Below are 16,747 nucleotides of genomic sequence, written 5' to 3' on the forward strand. Positions count from 1 at the left end.
TGCCGCAGGTGGGCCGCCACTGAATCCTCCAAACTGCCGGGGTCGCTTGTTCCTCGGCACAAACTCTCCGTTGCAGTTGCGAATACGCTCGATCCTCTGGGCTATATCCCCAACATAATGAAAGGAAGTCCCCATATCTGCCTCATGGGCCATAAGAACCTGAATCTCAGGGTGCACACCTGCAATAACCTCCGCACCCTCTCTACGTCTGTAGGGAGTATAATAGCTGCCTGGCGAGACAAGTCAGTGAATCTCGCCTCAGAGTCGGTGAAAAATATGTGACCTTGACGGAGTCGCTCAAACTAACCCCGAAGTTCCTCTCTCTCAGAAGGTGGTATGTACTTCTCCAAGAACAGATGAGTAAACTCATCCCAAGTCAAGGGAGGTGAACCTGCTGGCCTGCTAAGAAGGTAAGCCTACCACTATCTGCGGGCCTTTCCCTCAAGCTGAAAGGTGGTGAAGTCCATCCCATTGGACCCCAAAATCCCCATGTTTCGTAGCCTATCCTTGCATCGGTCAATGAAATCCTAAAGTTCCTCTGACCGCTCACCCCCAAAGTTAGGGGCCGAAGTCTAGTCCATTTGTCCAGCCACTTCTGTTGATCAACGACCGCGACTAGTACATCCTCTGGCACAACCACTGCAACTGGCTGGGCTCCGCCCACAGGTAGTGTACCTGTGGTCTGATAAACGACAGCGGCGTGCCCTTGAGCCTGAGCGGTAGGGGTCTGTGTTCCCCCTCCCGCCTGACATGTGACAGGGTCCACTGGAAATTAACCAACCTGCGTCATAGAGTCCATGAACCACAGCATACGGCCCATGACCTCCTGGTATCTCGGCGCAGTCATGAAATCTGTTAGGGCTGGCACAGCTGCAGGCACCTCAACCTTCTCCTCAACAACAGGATCCTCCACTGGATCCACTGGTAGTACAACGGGAGCAACTCTAGGACGCCCTCTTCCTCTGACAGGAGCTGCAGGCCTTCCCTAGCCTAAGTCTCCGTAGATTATCGACTATGCGCTCATGTGACCATTGGTTGTACTTGTCTCAGTACCTACACATCAGTGCAGAAGTGTACCGTGAGTATGGAAAATAACACGTACCCAATAAATATCTAGTCTAACCTCGAAGAAGTAGTGACGAGGGGTCGACTTGACTCTTACTAGAGGTCAAATAACAATATAAATACATAAAGTGGACATGGTGAGTGTACAACAAATAGAAACAAAATAGATAAAGTAACTACAGTAAGTCCACACATATGTCTTTATCAAGTAACTAAGCACGTCATAATCGGCCTTGAAGGCGCTAACTCAATAATAACAAACCAAATCTAATTCCAATTATTAAGCACGAAGTTGCCGAGGCGAACGACCCGATCCCATAGGAATAGTGGTACTCAGTACTGCCGAGACGAACGGCCTGATCCTATAAGAATAATATTACCAATTGCCGAGGCGAACGACCCTATCTCATAAGAGTAGTGTTACCATTATCCCGAGGCGAATGGCCCGATCCCAAAAGAGTAGTGTTACCATCATGCCGAGGCGAACGACCCAATCCCATAAGTATAGAGAGGTTTACCTCGCTCGCGAAAGCACTTGCAAGACGAGAAGACATGGATTTATAGTTTATCAAGTATTTCTCAATTTTTCTAAATTAAGAAGCTAAGTCGTTATCTTCAATTTAAATCCTCAGTATCAGCCCTAATCAATACAATTAATACACATGATAGACATAAATAGTACAAATAAAGACATGATGTGAATCTAAGTCTACCCGGACATATTATGAATATTACTACGTACGGACTCTCGTCAGCTCGTGCGTACGTAACTCCCATAACAAGTAGCACACAACAATAATACAACTAAGGGGATAAGTTTCCTCTTACAAGGTTAGGCAGACTTACCTCGGTCCCAAGTCCTCAATCCGGCTCTTCAACCTCACTAGAACTCCTCAAACGACACCGAGGACTACGAAACTAACCAAAAGTCGTATAGACTAATAAATATATGCTCAAAAGTTCATAATTTAGCTATTAGAGTAATTACCCAACCAAATTTGAAAAGTTCCTAAAATTCACCCCGGGCCCACTTGCTCGAATTCCGAATTTTTTTGAATATAAATCTTACCTATGACCTCACGAACTCAAATATATAATTTATTCTCATTTAAATGATATATTTTGTGGTCAAAACTCATTTTTACCAAACCCTAGGTTCTAGCAAAATATCACAATGTTTTCCTTAATTTCATGTTAAATCTACCCATAATCTGTGTTTTTAAGAATTGATAGGGTTCACTTACCTCTTGATGTTGATAAAAATCTCTCACAAAATTCTCTCAAAATCGCCCAAGACCATGTGGGAAATGAGAGAAAAGAGACTAAGTCCCGTATTAAAGATCCATTCTGCCCAGTAATTCCTTCTTCGCGATCGCGGAAGAAGGCTCGCGATCGCGAAGACATAACTGGACTAGGAAGTGAAGCACTTCTTCGGGAACGCGAGAGAAGCATTAGCTTCGCGAATGCGGTCACACCTTCGCGAATGCGGTCACACCTTCGCGAACGCGAAGAGTAAAAGCGACTGACCATATTAGGCCCTTGTTCTACGCGAACGCGAGCCCTCAAGTGCGAACGTGAAGGCTACCTAACCTAGACCTTCGTAAACGCGGCCCCATGCATGCGAAAACGAAGGGAAAAAATGCCCAGTCTCCAATTCCTTCTAAGCGGAGGCGACTCCACCTCCGCGTTAGCGAAGAAACTAGAACCAGCATATTTAGTTTTCCAGACTTAGCTCCGGGTGGTCTGAAATTCACCCGAGCCGCCCGGGACCCCGACCAATCGCACCAACAAGTCCATAGATATAATACGGACCCGATCGAACCCTCAAAACACGTAGAACAACATCAAAATCAAGAATCGTACCCCAAAACCAACTTGAATCAACTTATGAACTTCAAAATTTTCAATTAGCTCTGAACGCGTCGAATCATACTTAAACTACTCGGAATAATACCAAATTTTGCGTACAAGTCATAAATTACCACGCGGAGCTATTCTCAGGTTCAGAATCCCAAACGGGTCTCGATAATACCAAAGTCTACTACAAACCAAATTTAAAGAACTAGAAAACCTTCAATGAACCAACTTTCCACATTAAGCGCCGAAACACTTCCGGGTTACCCGAAACCCGATCCGAACACACATCCAAGTCCGAAATAATTATACGAACCTATTGAAACCTTCAAATCTCGGTTCCGAGGTCGTTTACTCAAAATGTTGACTCAAGTCAAACTTGGCCACCTTAGGCCACTATAAAGGAACTAAGTATTTAGATTTCAATCCGAACCCTTCCAAACCTAAACCAACCATCCCCGCAAGTCATAAAATAATAAAAGCACATACGGGAAGCCTTAATTTGGGGAACGGGGATCTAGTAGGTAAAACGAGCGGTCGGGTCGTTACATATAAAATAGTTTTTTGTTCTATCTTTGCATGAATTATTCAAATACCTTTGGCAACAATGAGGGAATTAGATTTCACACAAAAAAAATTGTGGGCTCAGAATAATTTTATATTTTTTTGTTCTAACCTTCTGTTTTCTATTTTGTTTTTATCAACACTGTTTTACGAATAGTATGTTCATGGTGGAAGATATTTGTCATGATGGTGGCCGCCGAAGAAGAACATAAAGACCCATAAATTATATTTCCTTAGAAATTTGATAAAATGGTTAAAAACGATTATGGCCCATAAATTATACTTCCAACAATAATAGACGAACAATGTGACGTTAGATGTGTCAATTATGTCAGAACAACTGAGGAACACCCTCAACTTGAGGTGTTTATTATTTGTATTTTTATCAAGTAGAAGTGTTTAAATAAAAAATGAGTAAGTTTGATTTCGGTGTGACAAATTTCTTCAAGTTTAAGGGGCCACTAGACGAAAGTACAAATCTTGATTAAGATCTCCAAATAGTTTAAGGAACACCCTCATTAAGTGGTTGTGAAGTATAAAAAACAAACATACTTAATGATTAAGATCTGAATATTTAAGATTCAGACTTTAAAAATAAATGTATTTAATGTGTGAGATCTGAATAATTAAGATTCAGACGTTCATTAAGTGCAAACAAATGAGGTCTAAACCATTTAGCAGAAAGTACAAATCTTGAATTCTAGAGGAACCGAAATGTAATTTTTGTCGAAGTTTGATTTTCATCTTTTTCCTTACCAAAGAAATACACCATTCACGAATCATGTTCCCTTGCAGCAGTTATATTTCAAATCTAAAGTAAAAAGACTCGCTGGCATATCCCCAAATACTGCAGTTTTAGCAATGGCTTATACCCTTTCTCTGTCACAGGCGACTGTTACGTTTACTGGTAAGTACTTTCATTTAGTAGGAATCAATTTGGTGTTAAATTCTGGTACTCTTAATTGGATCTGCAGACAAGTTTTTCGACTTCGCCAGGAACTTCCCTTTTCCTGGTACTTGGACTATTCTTCAGTTTTTTCTTAAATTCTAGTTTGAAGCTTGAACTGCCATTTTCCTTTTTCATTTAAATTTTCCGGAAAAAAAGGAGAATGAGATTAAGGCAAGGACCCTTTCAAGCTAATATGCTACTTAAGAGGGGGAAAAAATAAAGAATTGAAAAGACGGAATTTCTAATCATTCAGGATGAGCATGACCAGTCAATTAAAGGCTAGGATTCTTCTGACCTTTTGAGAATTCCAAAGCAATCTGTGATTTAGGGGTTTTTAAGGAATGAAATTTATAGGAAAATTAGCGAAACTGCATGAGCAAAATCACACAATGATATAGATGCATTATTACAGAGGGGTGAAAGGATGAGTTTCTGGTGTTGTGTTATTACATGATGCGAGGTCTGAAACGAGAGGTGTCCATTTTTTTGTGCAATGTTATTTGATTCTTATAGTGCATAGAGGGCTAAAAGATGGAAAGCTGCAGTTATTTGGGAATTTATGTAGAATCTATCCCAACCCATTAGCTGATAAGACCTGGATTTTCTGTGTATTTATCCATCTCAGTGAGAGAAACTATATAAACTTTCCCCCTCTTAAATGTGGAGATTAATGTGCTTCACTCATAATCCTTGAGCCATATAGAACAATGAAAAAGATGTATCACCATAGAGGGGGAAAATGAAAATTTTGTTGCGCTGTTGAGATTTTTGTTTTTTTATTCAAGTATTATTACATGGCATGAGTCTGAAAAAGGATTTTTCTTTCTGTTACCGTGCATTGTTAGAATGTGGTTTTCTGGGTGCAGTAAAGGCGAAAGCGTTAACCCCTTGGTGAATCTGCATGTAGAATGGCTGAATTGCTTCCTATATGTTCTTTCTAGCATTATTAAGCCCTCCTTTCATATAGCAGATTGCAAATAATTGAATGAACCGTTGAAGATGTTATAAACTAGTGTTGTGCGGTAAGAATATCCATGAGTACTTGTTAAATTTAAGTTCTATGCCTACATGCCATTTTCTTTTCCCTTCAAATTGTTAGAGCATGATGCTACTGCTTGCCATTAGTGGGAAGGGCAAATAAATGCTAGTAGAATTTATAAATGCAAAATATTTGACATGGTTATTAACCGGAGATCAATGATATGGGGAGTGTTTGTCCTGATGCACAAGGTCGGGTAAAATTAACAAATTAAAAGAGTTGGATTGTGGTTCTTCAACATTTTAATGCTTAGTGTAACCTCAGAACGAACACCATTCTCCTCAAACTAGGTGTAGGATAACATGAAATGGTGAAGTGTATTTACATGATTAGTATCATTTCCTGGAACCACATATGAACTTGTAAAACTGTTATTGTATCTTTGTATTGTAACTCATTAATTGAAGAAGTTACATATGAGCAAAGTGACCTTCCTTGGACAATTTCCCTTGCATCCACCTCTGGAGCATTTCCAGTGCTGCCTTAGGTTGATCCATTGGAACCATGTGACCTGCATCATGGACCTTGAGGAAAGTCAGAGGCCCATGGTTCTTTTGAATTCCTTTCTCTTCACCATCTACTGTAAAGGGTACGGATCGGGCTGCCCCAAAGTCTTTCTGCCCAGACCATTCCATTGCATGCACCCATCTCGAGTTCCCTGTCCATACAGGGAAAAGTAGTTTAGTTCTGGATTACAACAACTATGCCCAGAGGCGGATCAAGTATTTAGCAGGATTTAACCTTGATGAGTTAGACTTTAGGACTTTTAGCATTAAACTTATTTTACTTTTTAAAATTATGAGTTCGGATCTAATATTTGTTGAAATTTTAGTGAGTTTTCATATAGAGATCTATGTTCCACATTCAAAATACTCGGTATGAATGAACCTGCAGGTTAAGAGCTATATCTGCTCCTGACTATGCCTCAATCTCAAGCAAGTTGAAGCTAATTATATGAATCCTCTCCGAAGGTCGTTCCATTTAAGCTCATCTCACACTGTGGATTGGTAAGTTTAAATAGACTGCACATAATCTAGGATTCTCCCAATTCAGGATTGTACCAGTTCTTTTGGATAACAAATGAATGAAGCTTACCAAGCCAATTGCAGATAAGGTCATATTCCCCAGCATAGACAAGTAGCTTGATGCCATCCTCAAGAAGTGGAGGAATACCAGCTTCAAGATTCCTCATCCAATCCAACTGCATTGCCTGGTAAACTGTAGAACTGCACGAAACGAAATCAATACCCCCGACACCAAGGGCATGCTTAACTTGTTCATCGTTGAGGAGAGTTTCCATCTTGGAGAAGTCGTAGCAGAGGTCACCATCACAAGTCTTCCTGACATCATAGTACTGCAGCTCGAAGGTAACAAATTAACACATATTATGGTTAGAAATCTATGTGATCCTAGTTACATTATGATTAGCCAAGAGAGCAAATAAAAAAAACTGTTTTCTTACATTTTTGTCACCCACAACATCCATAATTTTGTTGAAGATGCCTGTGCAAACAAGATAAGCAGCCATGCATGCACTTCCACCATCAGTTCCTAACGTTTTTTTGCATAGGACAAAGTTGATGTAAAAAATAATGAATGATTATGGGATGAAGAAAACAGATTGTGGTGTTTTAGTGAGATTAATACCACAAAGCCTAATAGCCTGTTGACATTTTGGGTATGACTTGTCTATGGCATTGTAATCAGCTTTTTGGATCAATCTCATATCCAATGCATAGTCAGTGTAGGCTTTGTACTGAATTTCTGGATTAGTGAGTCCATTACCAATAGCAAATCCCTAATCAAATATAATTCGCGCAATTAGCAGCATAATAAGTGCAAAAGAGTTAGCGATTGAGAATTGGCAAAAAGAAAAGAAAAGATTTTATAGGAGAGGAAAAGATAGAAGATGGACTAATTAGTTATAAGTACCTTAAGGTTTATCTGAATTCCTTCTTTGTTCTTGTTACCTTGATGAACCCGCGAAGCAAATGCTGGAATGTAATGCCCAGCATATGATTCTCCAGTGATGTAGAAATCATTCTTTTCATACTGTGGATGTGCCTTGAAGAAGGCCTAGTAATTATTAAAAAAAAGATAAGGTTTTTTACTTTAAATTGGAAACTAGAATGACAATATTCAAATTATTTTGATATTAATACTAGTCCAAATTTAGAGTTTTAAAATGAGAAGAAAAAGAAAAAGAGGAAACAGCACAAAACAGAGAGTAACACACCTGCAAGAAGTCATAAAGATCATTGCTTACACCCCTTTCGTCGTGACGAATGTCATCCTCGTCAGAATTATAACTGAAACCAGTTCCAGTTGGCTGATCCACATATATTAGGTTTGAGACCTATCAAATTGCAATTAAGCTCCATGTTATCATTCTTAACAATCAAAGCAAAAGAGAAATTCAGTTTAACAATTTGATATTTGAAGTCCATTGGTTTGCTTAATTCGAACTCATCGCATGCAGTTCAAAATTTTCAATTGTGGTCATTGCTTGCAAATAATTGATACTGAAAAGCTACTTAAATCAAGAAATCTATCAGAAATTCCAGGAGAGGAATCTTACTTATTCAGGAAAATGAAAGCAAATAAAGTGATTAGGGCACTGTCGGTATTGGAAAAAATATTTAAGATGAACAGGTTCCCAGGGGCTTTACGTGTAAATGAAGAGAAGCAAAAAGCTTAGTTCAAAGATCTCAACCGTTATTCAAGAAACAAGAAAAAGAAAATCTTTATCCCTTTTGAACATGTAAAATTCTACTAGTCCCAATTAACAAAGAGCAGTTAGGTGTAAAGATACTATGCATGATAGAAATTCTTTTGAATAACATCTTAGTAAAATGGAGTGTATTCTCATCATAATCTTCAACAAATCTAACCTTATATTTTTTTAAAACAATGATGTTTGAATCAGTTTAGACGCATCTTGAAACAAATAGGCTTAATGTTTAAAGAAAAAGAAGGAAGGAAAAACAAGAACCTTGTCCCAGCCGAAATCATTCCAGACAAGTGACATATTGTCTGCTATATTGAAAGGTCCATTTTCATAAAACACAGCCAGTTCACTGCTACATCCTGGCCCTCCTGTTAGCCATATAACAACTGGATCATTCTGGCTGCTTCTTGATTCAAAGAAGAAATAAAACATCCTGCAAAAACACCAAAAGTGAAAAAAAATTCAAAACAGTGAACACTGCCAAGATTTCCTTCTTCTTTTTTAAAATCAAAACAAAGCAAATAACAACAACGACCCATTAAAATCCCACTAGTCGGGTTTGGAGAGGATAGTGTGTACGCAGACTTTACCCCTACCCGAGGGAGTAGAGACTGTTTCCGAAAGACCATCGGCTTAAGAAAACGAAAAGAGACAATATATCAGTACCATCAACAGAAACCAAAGGAATAATAACAGCATCATAAAAGCCAGAAAATATATGAAAACCATAACAATTACCAGTCATTGACCCGACACTATAAAACAACTAGCAGTACAAAAAACCTATCAGACAAGCTCAAAACAAAGCAAAAAGAATAACAAAAACCAATTATCAGTAATCTAGTTTATGTTTTGTGAACTAACAGTGCAAAAAGACTTATAACAACAAATAATCAGTTATGGTAACCTGAAAACTAGATTATTACGTAAATTGCTATGATTGATTAAATTGTGTCGATGGAGTAAACAATCTTAATATTGTAAGTGCATATAATTTAAACGATTAATGCTATTCATTTATACCTTGCATCTTTAGTATGTGGAAGACTATAATAACCGGCATGGTGACCCAAGTCTTGAACAGTGGCTCCAGAATCACCAAGATAAGATAAATTGAATTTCTTCTCAAAGAGTCTTTGCTCAGTGGTTGCTACAGATTTCCCTGGTTCAACCTTATTGATATCATGCTTAGGGAATAAGTTAAGCTGATTGATGAGTTTTTCTGCCATTGGTACAGGAAATTTAGTAGAAGATAGGACAAACTCATCGTCATTATTGGACGAAAGAGCAGGAGAAGAAAGAAAAAGGAGAAATAAAGCAAGAAAGAGAAAAGAGAAAGAGGATTCCATTTTCTAAGAATGACTTTGTGGGGGGCACTGATATTTATAAGGTGGAGGAAGAGTGTGAAATAGGCATTGTGCTATGTAATGTTACTGTGTGTCTGTGTGAGAGAATGGGTGGGGGAAGAAACATGGTATTTAAAACGCTCTGTTTGTTTAGAATGATGCTAATATGGACAAAGTACCGATTCTTTTTGGGGGAAAGGTGTGAGGTGAAGGAAAAGGCAAGGGTTCTATTATATATTTATTTATTTATGGATTTAAGTTTTCATATATTCACTAATTAGGTACTTCGTCTAATCAATCATTGGACATTTGCACTATTATTTCTCTTCAGAAAGAACTCAACTCTACCTCTACCCATCCCACTTTTCTTCACTTTAAGGGTCATTTACTATCATGGATATAAAGAAAATAATTCAAAAAAATACAAATGTTGTATTATTTTATCTCGTATTTGGTTGGAATTTCCGGCTTTAGGATAAGCAAACTCGAGACTATTTTATATCATAATTTTGGCATTATTGGTATCACATTCAATATGGAATAACAATATCGGAATTAACTGATATTTGGATAAACTAACTCAACGACAAAGATAACCTTCCCTCAAAGTTCTCCTAAACTCCTTTAACATGGCTAAGCCTAAAAGTAAAAATAAATGTTTATCCAAGTTTATCTAGTTTTAAATCAAACAAATATTTGAATTATATATCGTACATCTTATTTTAATTCAATGAACCAAACAAAACACTAGTGCTAAATAGTCCAAGTATTATTAATCCCAATATTAGTACTATATCTTCTGCTTCATAAACTTCAAATTACGTAAACTTGTCGCCATGGCTTTGTGGGTTGGATGCATGTCGATAGTTCATTCTGATGAGAACAAAAATCTCGTATTTAAGTTGATAAGGGTAGAGAGGCGGACTCAACATCCACCGAGTTTTTAATAGTGTGCCAGCTAACCCTCATAACAAAAAGATAATTTTTCCTTTATATGGTGCAGTTAATTCGTGATAGCAATAATCATCACCGCAGTTACTGATATTATTAGAGGAAAAATTATTTTAGAAGAACAGGTAATGAATCTTTGTAATTACTGTAAAATCTATAACGTGCCACCAAACATAGAGAAATGAAATTCCATGGTTTTACTAAACTAATGTAGAAACGCAATTAAATTGTCATAAGAGCTGCATTAAAGTAGATTATGTTAAGAGTAACCATCTACTATCACTTTAATTAGTATATTTTCCGATAAGTTTTGCCTGAAATTAAGTGTTGTAAATATTAAAGTAAGATAATGAGTACTCCCTCTGTTTCCGTTTACCTGAACTTTTTTTATTTTATTTTTTTTAGAGTCAATTTGACTAAATTTTCAAATTAAACTGAATTATATTAACTCGATATTTAAAGTTAAAATTTGAATATTATAAAAGTATACAATGACTATTATAAGCTGCAATTCTTCTCATGTCAATATAAAAAAAATATTTAAAAATGTTGGTCAAAACACATATAGTTAAAATCTCAAAAAGCGAAAAAGTTTACATAAACTGGAATATATAGAGTATTTTATTTTACTAGGCTATTATCTTTTATAAGTGAAAAGGGACAAAAATATTTTAAACTATTGGAAATGGAATAAAAAGGCTATGCACTCTGTACACTTTTTGGTACAAAATTACCGTCACCAAAGAGACATTTTATATTATTTTAAGAGAAAATTACACATAAATACCGTCCACACCCATACACTGTAATTAGTTAGCCTATATATAACTTTGCAAAATTGTAGCCCCAAAAATAATAGGTCAAAATTTAATATTTAATTCCAAATAAGTTTTCGAAATTGCAATTTCTTTTAAAAGCTCAAGCTTCTAACCCAATCTTCAAATCAGTAATTGTGACTCAAACATTATTTCAACAAATCAAATCTATTTAAGTGGTAAAAATTAGATTATTAAAGTATCTCCACACTATTGAACAAATGCTTAAATAAGTTGGTTTTTAAATTTCAAATATGATTTTGTGAGAAATTCAGAGTGAGTGCTATTTAGATTTGTTAGAAATAATCTAAGGAGGTTGTTTACAAAATTTAAAGTCATTGGAGATTTGGATTACTTTGGAATAAGAATTGCAACTAAAATTCATAAAAGAAGTTCGTACGTAGACGCTTATACACTTTTATACAATGTTATACACTTATATACAAGATGTATAGAGAGAGAGAAAGAGAGAGAGATGTATAAAAGTGTATAATAGTGTATAAGAGGTATTTATACACCCATATACACTATTATATTATATTATATTATACAAAAATTGACTTCGCATCTTCTTAAATTTAAACTTAAATCTAGCTCAAATCTATTCCAAATTACTTCAAATTTAAGATTGAACTCCTCTTACAATCAATTAGAACAACACACAATCCACATAACTAAGAATCTCTAAAATTCAATTTCCAAAATGGGTCGAAAGCATTACCAAATGGATCACAAATTCTAGGATGATCTGCACCCTAAATAATTTCACTAATATTAATCGACACCTATATTTCTTCAATAAATAAAATTTCAGATCTAAATTAAATTTGAAACTTAAAGTTCATCATCCAGATTCTTCAAACTAGAAAAAATTATATGAACCAAATTTTCGTCTTTCATAGAGGCTAGCTAAGAAGGGTGTGATTCTTCAATAAAATTTCAGACCTGGAACACAATTTAAAACCTCATCTCCTCAAATTCATCATCCAGATTTCTCAAACTAGAAAAGTTATATGAACCAAATTGTCGTCCTTCACAAAAGTTAGATAAGGAGGGTGTGAGAATTTAGTTCCCTTAGAGAAAGTAAAGGAGAGGGAATAGTAATGTGGGCAAAAAGGTAAAAACAAAATTAGTTTATGTACAACCTAGGCCAATTAAGGGTAAAAGCAAAAATATGGACCAAAATCGGTTGGGATGTTGGCCCAACAGACAAAGAGTGTAATTTTTCCGCACAAAAAATCCTTTTTTGTTTAAACATTTTCCCTTTAAAATATACTCATAACATTCCAATTTATGTATAGTGTTTGATTTGCACGAAGTTTAAGGACCCGTTTGGCCATAAATTTTGTCAAAATAAACTTGAATTTTATTTGGCAAATACATGTTTGGCCATAGATTTTGCCTATATTTTGGCCAAATCCCAAAATCAGCTCAATAGCTGGTTTTGGGCCAAAATATCACTATTATATTTTTTAAAAATTGCCCCAAACTTTTATATTTTATAAAAGAGCCCACCATTTATTATTTTGTAACGATGTTGCTTCGTCTTCTCGGTCATCTGATAGTGTATCATGTAGTTCATTATAAAAATGATAATTTTGTATCAAATTTATTTATGTTCAGGACTATGGTTTGCGATAATATAATGAATGTTATTGATAATGGTATTGTTGGGTATTTGTGATAGTTTTTAGAACTTGTGGATATAAGTCATGTTTCATGTTTTTCCAAACAAAACTTCACCCAAAACAGATATCCAAACACATTTTCATCTTCAAACCCAACTTCACCCAAATCAGATTTTTCAGAATAAATTTGGAAATTTATGGCCAAACGCTAGCTAAGAAAAAGGTTCAAAATATGTGACTTAAAACAAGTCATAAATAATTGTGTGTTTATAATCATCTCACAAAAGAAAAAGTAAATAATTTTAAAAAATAAAAAAATATTACTTTTTTGTACAAGGTTAAAAGAAAATAGCAACATATAAATTGCAAAGGATGTAGTAAGTAAATATGTGGAGCTCAACGTTTATATATTGAGTATAAATAAATTTTTACACTATTTGCATATCACCTAGAAATAGCTACAAATAATTATTCATAATAAGTGAAATTGGTAATCTGAATAATATAGATAGTATGTTATAATATTTTATAGTACTTGTAAATTTTTTCTACACTAATAATATATATAGGTTAAGTACTTTTATATCTTCTATTTCTTGCAGCGACAGCAAGAGACCTTGAGGCTTAACTTTTGTGCATGTGATCCAGGTTTCAACGGGGATGGCAATATGTTGCTTATAAGGGAAATACAATGTGGCGCTTCACAAACCTACACGCTAGTGTCGTTTGCCCGTAAAGCAACGGACTTTTGGGGTTCTTCATTCTTAAGTACATTGATTAGTAAAAATTGGGTGGGGTGCCTTATTTGATCGGCCAATTTTAACTTGTATTCATTTTATTTTTTTGTTTGTATTCGTACCCGATTTTTTGTTAAAAGTATTTTAAAAAGATGATTTTGCCCTTCTTTAATAAAAAACTTATTTCTCTCCAACCATACGACATATTGTCTCTTGGCTCTGCCTCTCTCTCCTTCTTCGCGGTTTTGATTCTTCTCTAAAATCAAACGGTTTTCGTCATTGCATTCTGTTTGATTTTGCAACTGTTTCTTCTCCAACAAAATTAAGTATAATCACAGGTACAATTTTAATGGTTGCGTTTGCACATTGCAATAACTGTGTATGGGGTTTTAATTTACGATTAGTTTTATGATTTAATTTCTGAATTTTTTGTTGTTGATAGTAATCTTAGTTAAATTATTTTTCATTTTTATTTGTGCTAAAATAGTTTCTTAGGTTTTACTTTTACAATTAGTGTTTTTAGGCTTTTTGAAACTGTGTTTTGTGTTTTTGATGAAAATGCTATATATTCTTCAATGATTCTTGGAGACGTTGAAATTTTTAAAAATTTTGAGACTCAAATAGATGATGCTATTAAAGTCTGAAGTTTATATAACTTCGAGCATAACTTAAGTCTGTAAAGTCTAAAGTTAGATGGCTTTAAAGTAAAACTTAAGCCAAATTATTCTGAAGTTTTTAATAATTCTTTTGATTTGGTCTGAAGTTATAAAAGTTGTAAAATATAAATTATGCCATAATGTTTTGAAGTTATTTTTTTCAAATATAATTTTTTTCAACAGATGACATTTATGAAATCTAAAGCACCTAAAGATCCTAAAGCACCTAGAATACGTAAAGTTTCTTCAGTCGCTGTTGATGTGCCTACAAAACCATGGGAGAGATATTATGAGTTTCGAGATTGGTTTAACTGTCGTGCTTACTAGAAGGGGAGCCACGATTTGAAGGGTTTAATTGCAACTTTCTTGAGTCCTGCACAACAGGAGAAGCTGAATAATTGTACATTTCAGTATATCATGACTATGGAAAATTTTCATTGTAGCATGAAGTTGGTTCATTATTTGATTCTTTCTCGCGTATTCACTATTGATCGAGATTCCATTAGTTTCAAGTTTTTTGGCCATGATGTGTCATTCAACCTTGAAGACTTTTACATTATGAGCGGTTTGAGGATCACGGTACATAATATTAAAAAACCAATTAAACGAGATAGTATTCTGAAGTGCTATTTTGGGAAGTCTAAGGGTGTGACCTTGTAGGACATTCGAGAGTATATGTTACAGAATCAAATTAAAAAGGATGATGTGAATTTTAAACACATATGCGAGAGTGATGAAGATGTTGTGAAGCTTATGGAAATCCTTATCGTGGAGTCTATTTTCTTCGGAAGAAAATATGAATCATTTGTGTTGGAGGAGTATGCAGCTATTGTTGAAGATGATGAGGCTTGTGTTAATTATCCTTGGGTAATGTGTCTTATGAGAAGTTGATTACTTTAATGTAACATGTTTTGGACAACAAGGACAAAACTAATGCAGTTGAGTATAGTGTAAGAGGATTTCCATATCCATTATGTGTTTGGTTCTATGAGCGCTTCCCAGCTATTCTGGACAAGTATTTGAAAAATTATTAATACAATGATGTCCCTCAGGTTCCCAGGATGTTACGTTATCCATGTTTGGGAGATCCTAAATTTAAGGAACTTCATGCGCATTACTTCAGTAATTATGGTGTAAGTTAATATTCTTTATTTTTCCTTTTTTTTTTTCTGTAGTTTTGTTAATATGTCGTATCAGTTTTATTTAATTTTTTTAATATACTTTTTTCTATTAAATTGAAATATCGGATATTTAGGTATTGCAGATAATTCCTACCAAAGAGGAATTGAATTCAATGCCTTTAATTCAACAATTACCATGCAACCGCAGTTGTTTGGAGGTAGTGAATCTGGTTCCTTTAAATAGTGAATCACCACGTAGTCGGAGTCGATCAAAAGAAATGATTCGAACTAGAATAATTGGAGAATCGCCTCGTATCCAAAGTCGTTTTAAACGTTCTACAACAGTGTTTGATGATGATTAAGTTAACACAATATGTTATGTAATTTTTTTTTATTCTGAAGTTTTTCATACTATTTTTTGCTTAATTATAGAATATTTTATGTGAAGTTTTTATTTTGTATTTTGCTGAACTTCAACATTGTTTTGAGCTAAAATTTTTGTTTTGTGTTTGTAAAACTATAACATGTTTTGTCTGCAGTTTTTGTTCTGTATTTGTTGAATTTCAGCATTCTTGGAGGTGAAGTTTTCTTTTGTGTTTGTAACACTACAACATGTCTATAGTTTTTGTTCCGTTTGTGATGAACTTCAGCATTCTAGGAGTTGAAGTTTTCTTTTGTGTTTGTAAAACTAAAGCATGTTTTGTCTGCAGTTTTTATTTTATTTTTGATGAATTTCAATATTTATTGGAGCTGAAGTTATGTTATGTGTTTGTCAAACTATAGAAAATTTTGTCTGAAATTTTTGTTCTGTATTTGCTGAACTTTAGCATTTTTAAAGCTGAAGTTTTTTTTCTGTATTTTGCAAAACTTCAACATGTTTTGTCTGAAGTTTTTGTTCTGTATTTGCTGAACTATTTTTTTCTGTATTTTGTAAAACTACAACATGTTTTGTCTAAAGTTTTTGTTATGTATTTGATGAACTTCAACATTCTTAGAGCTGAAATTTTTCCTGTATTTTATAAAACTACAACATGTTTTATCTGATATTTTTATTCTATATTTGCTGAATTCAGCATTCTTAGAGCTGAAATTTTGTTCTGTATTTGTTAAACTATATACATATTTATTCTGAAGTTTTATACTTTATTATTTTTGAAATTGTTGTGCTGTTTCTGTTTCTATACTAGAGAGTAATGAGGTAGGTTAAAAACCATACAACGGAAGAAAGGCGCATGATCGTGAAAGAAGTTGTTCAAGAGTTTCGACAGGTCGAGCGATCTGTTATTGTGGATGA

General features: G+C 34.9%; 1 protein-coding gene across 1 annotated transcript; it reads right to left on the reverse strand.

Annotated features, from left to right (window-relative positions):
- Positions 1–5,700: 5,700 nt before the first annotated feature.
- LOC107787449 (serine carboxypeptidase-like) lies at positions 5,701–9,684 on the reverse strand. Its single transcript, XM_016609030.2, has 8 exons — positions 9,223–9,684; positions 8,464–8,632; positions 7,708–7,827; positions 7,404–7,547; positions 7,119–7,269; positions 6,934–7,022; positions 6,567–6,825; positions 5,701–6,129 (listed from the first exon to the last, which is right to left on the reverse strand). The coding sequence occupies exons 1-8, from the start codon at positions 9,546–9,548 to the stop codon at positions 5,882–5,884; spliced, it is 1,506 nt and encodes a 501-aa protein (XP_016464516.2). The 5' UTR covers positions 9,549–9,684; the 3' UTR covers positions 5,701–5,881.
- Between the last annotated feature and the right edge of the window lie 7,063 nt (positions 9,685–16,747).

Source organism: Nicotiana tabacum, chromosome 17 (assembly GCF_000715075.1).
Source record: "Nicotiana tabacum cultivar K326 chromosome 17, ASM71507v2, whole genome shotgun sequence".
In the NCBI taxonomy this organism is placed as follows: domain Eukaryota; kingdom Viridiplantae; phylum Streptophyta; class Magnoliopsida; order Solanales; family Solanaceae; genus Nicotiana; species Nicotiana tabacum.

Bases quoted from the DNA above. Each gene is read 5' to 3' on its own strand.
- LOC107787449 (XM_016609030.2), bottom strand. From the start codon at position 9,548: ATGGAATCCTCTTTCTCTTTTCTCTTTCTTGCTTTATTTCTCCTTTTT. The intron at 8,633-9,222 runs GTATAAATGAAT...GTGTTTTTGCAG, and splicing joins CCACATACTAAAGATGCAAG to GATGTTTTATTTCTTCTTTG. The intron at 7,270-7,403 runs GTACTTATAACT...ATATTTGATTAG, and splicing joins GAATTCAGATAAACCTTAAG to GGATTTGCTATTGGTAATGG.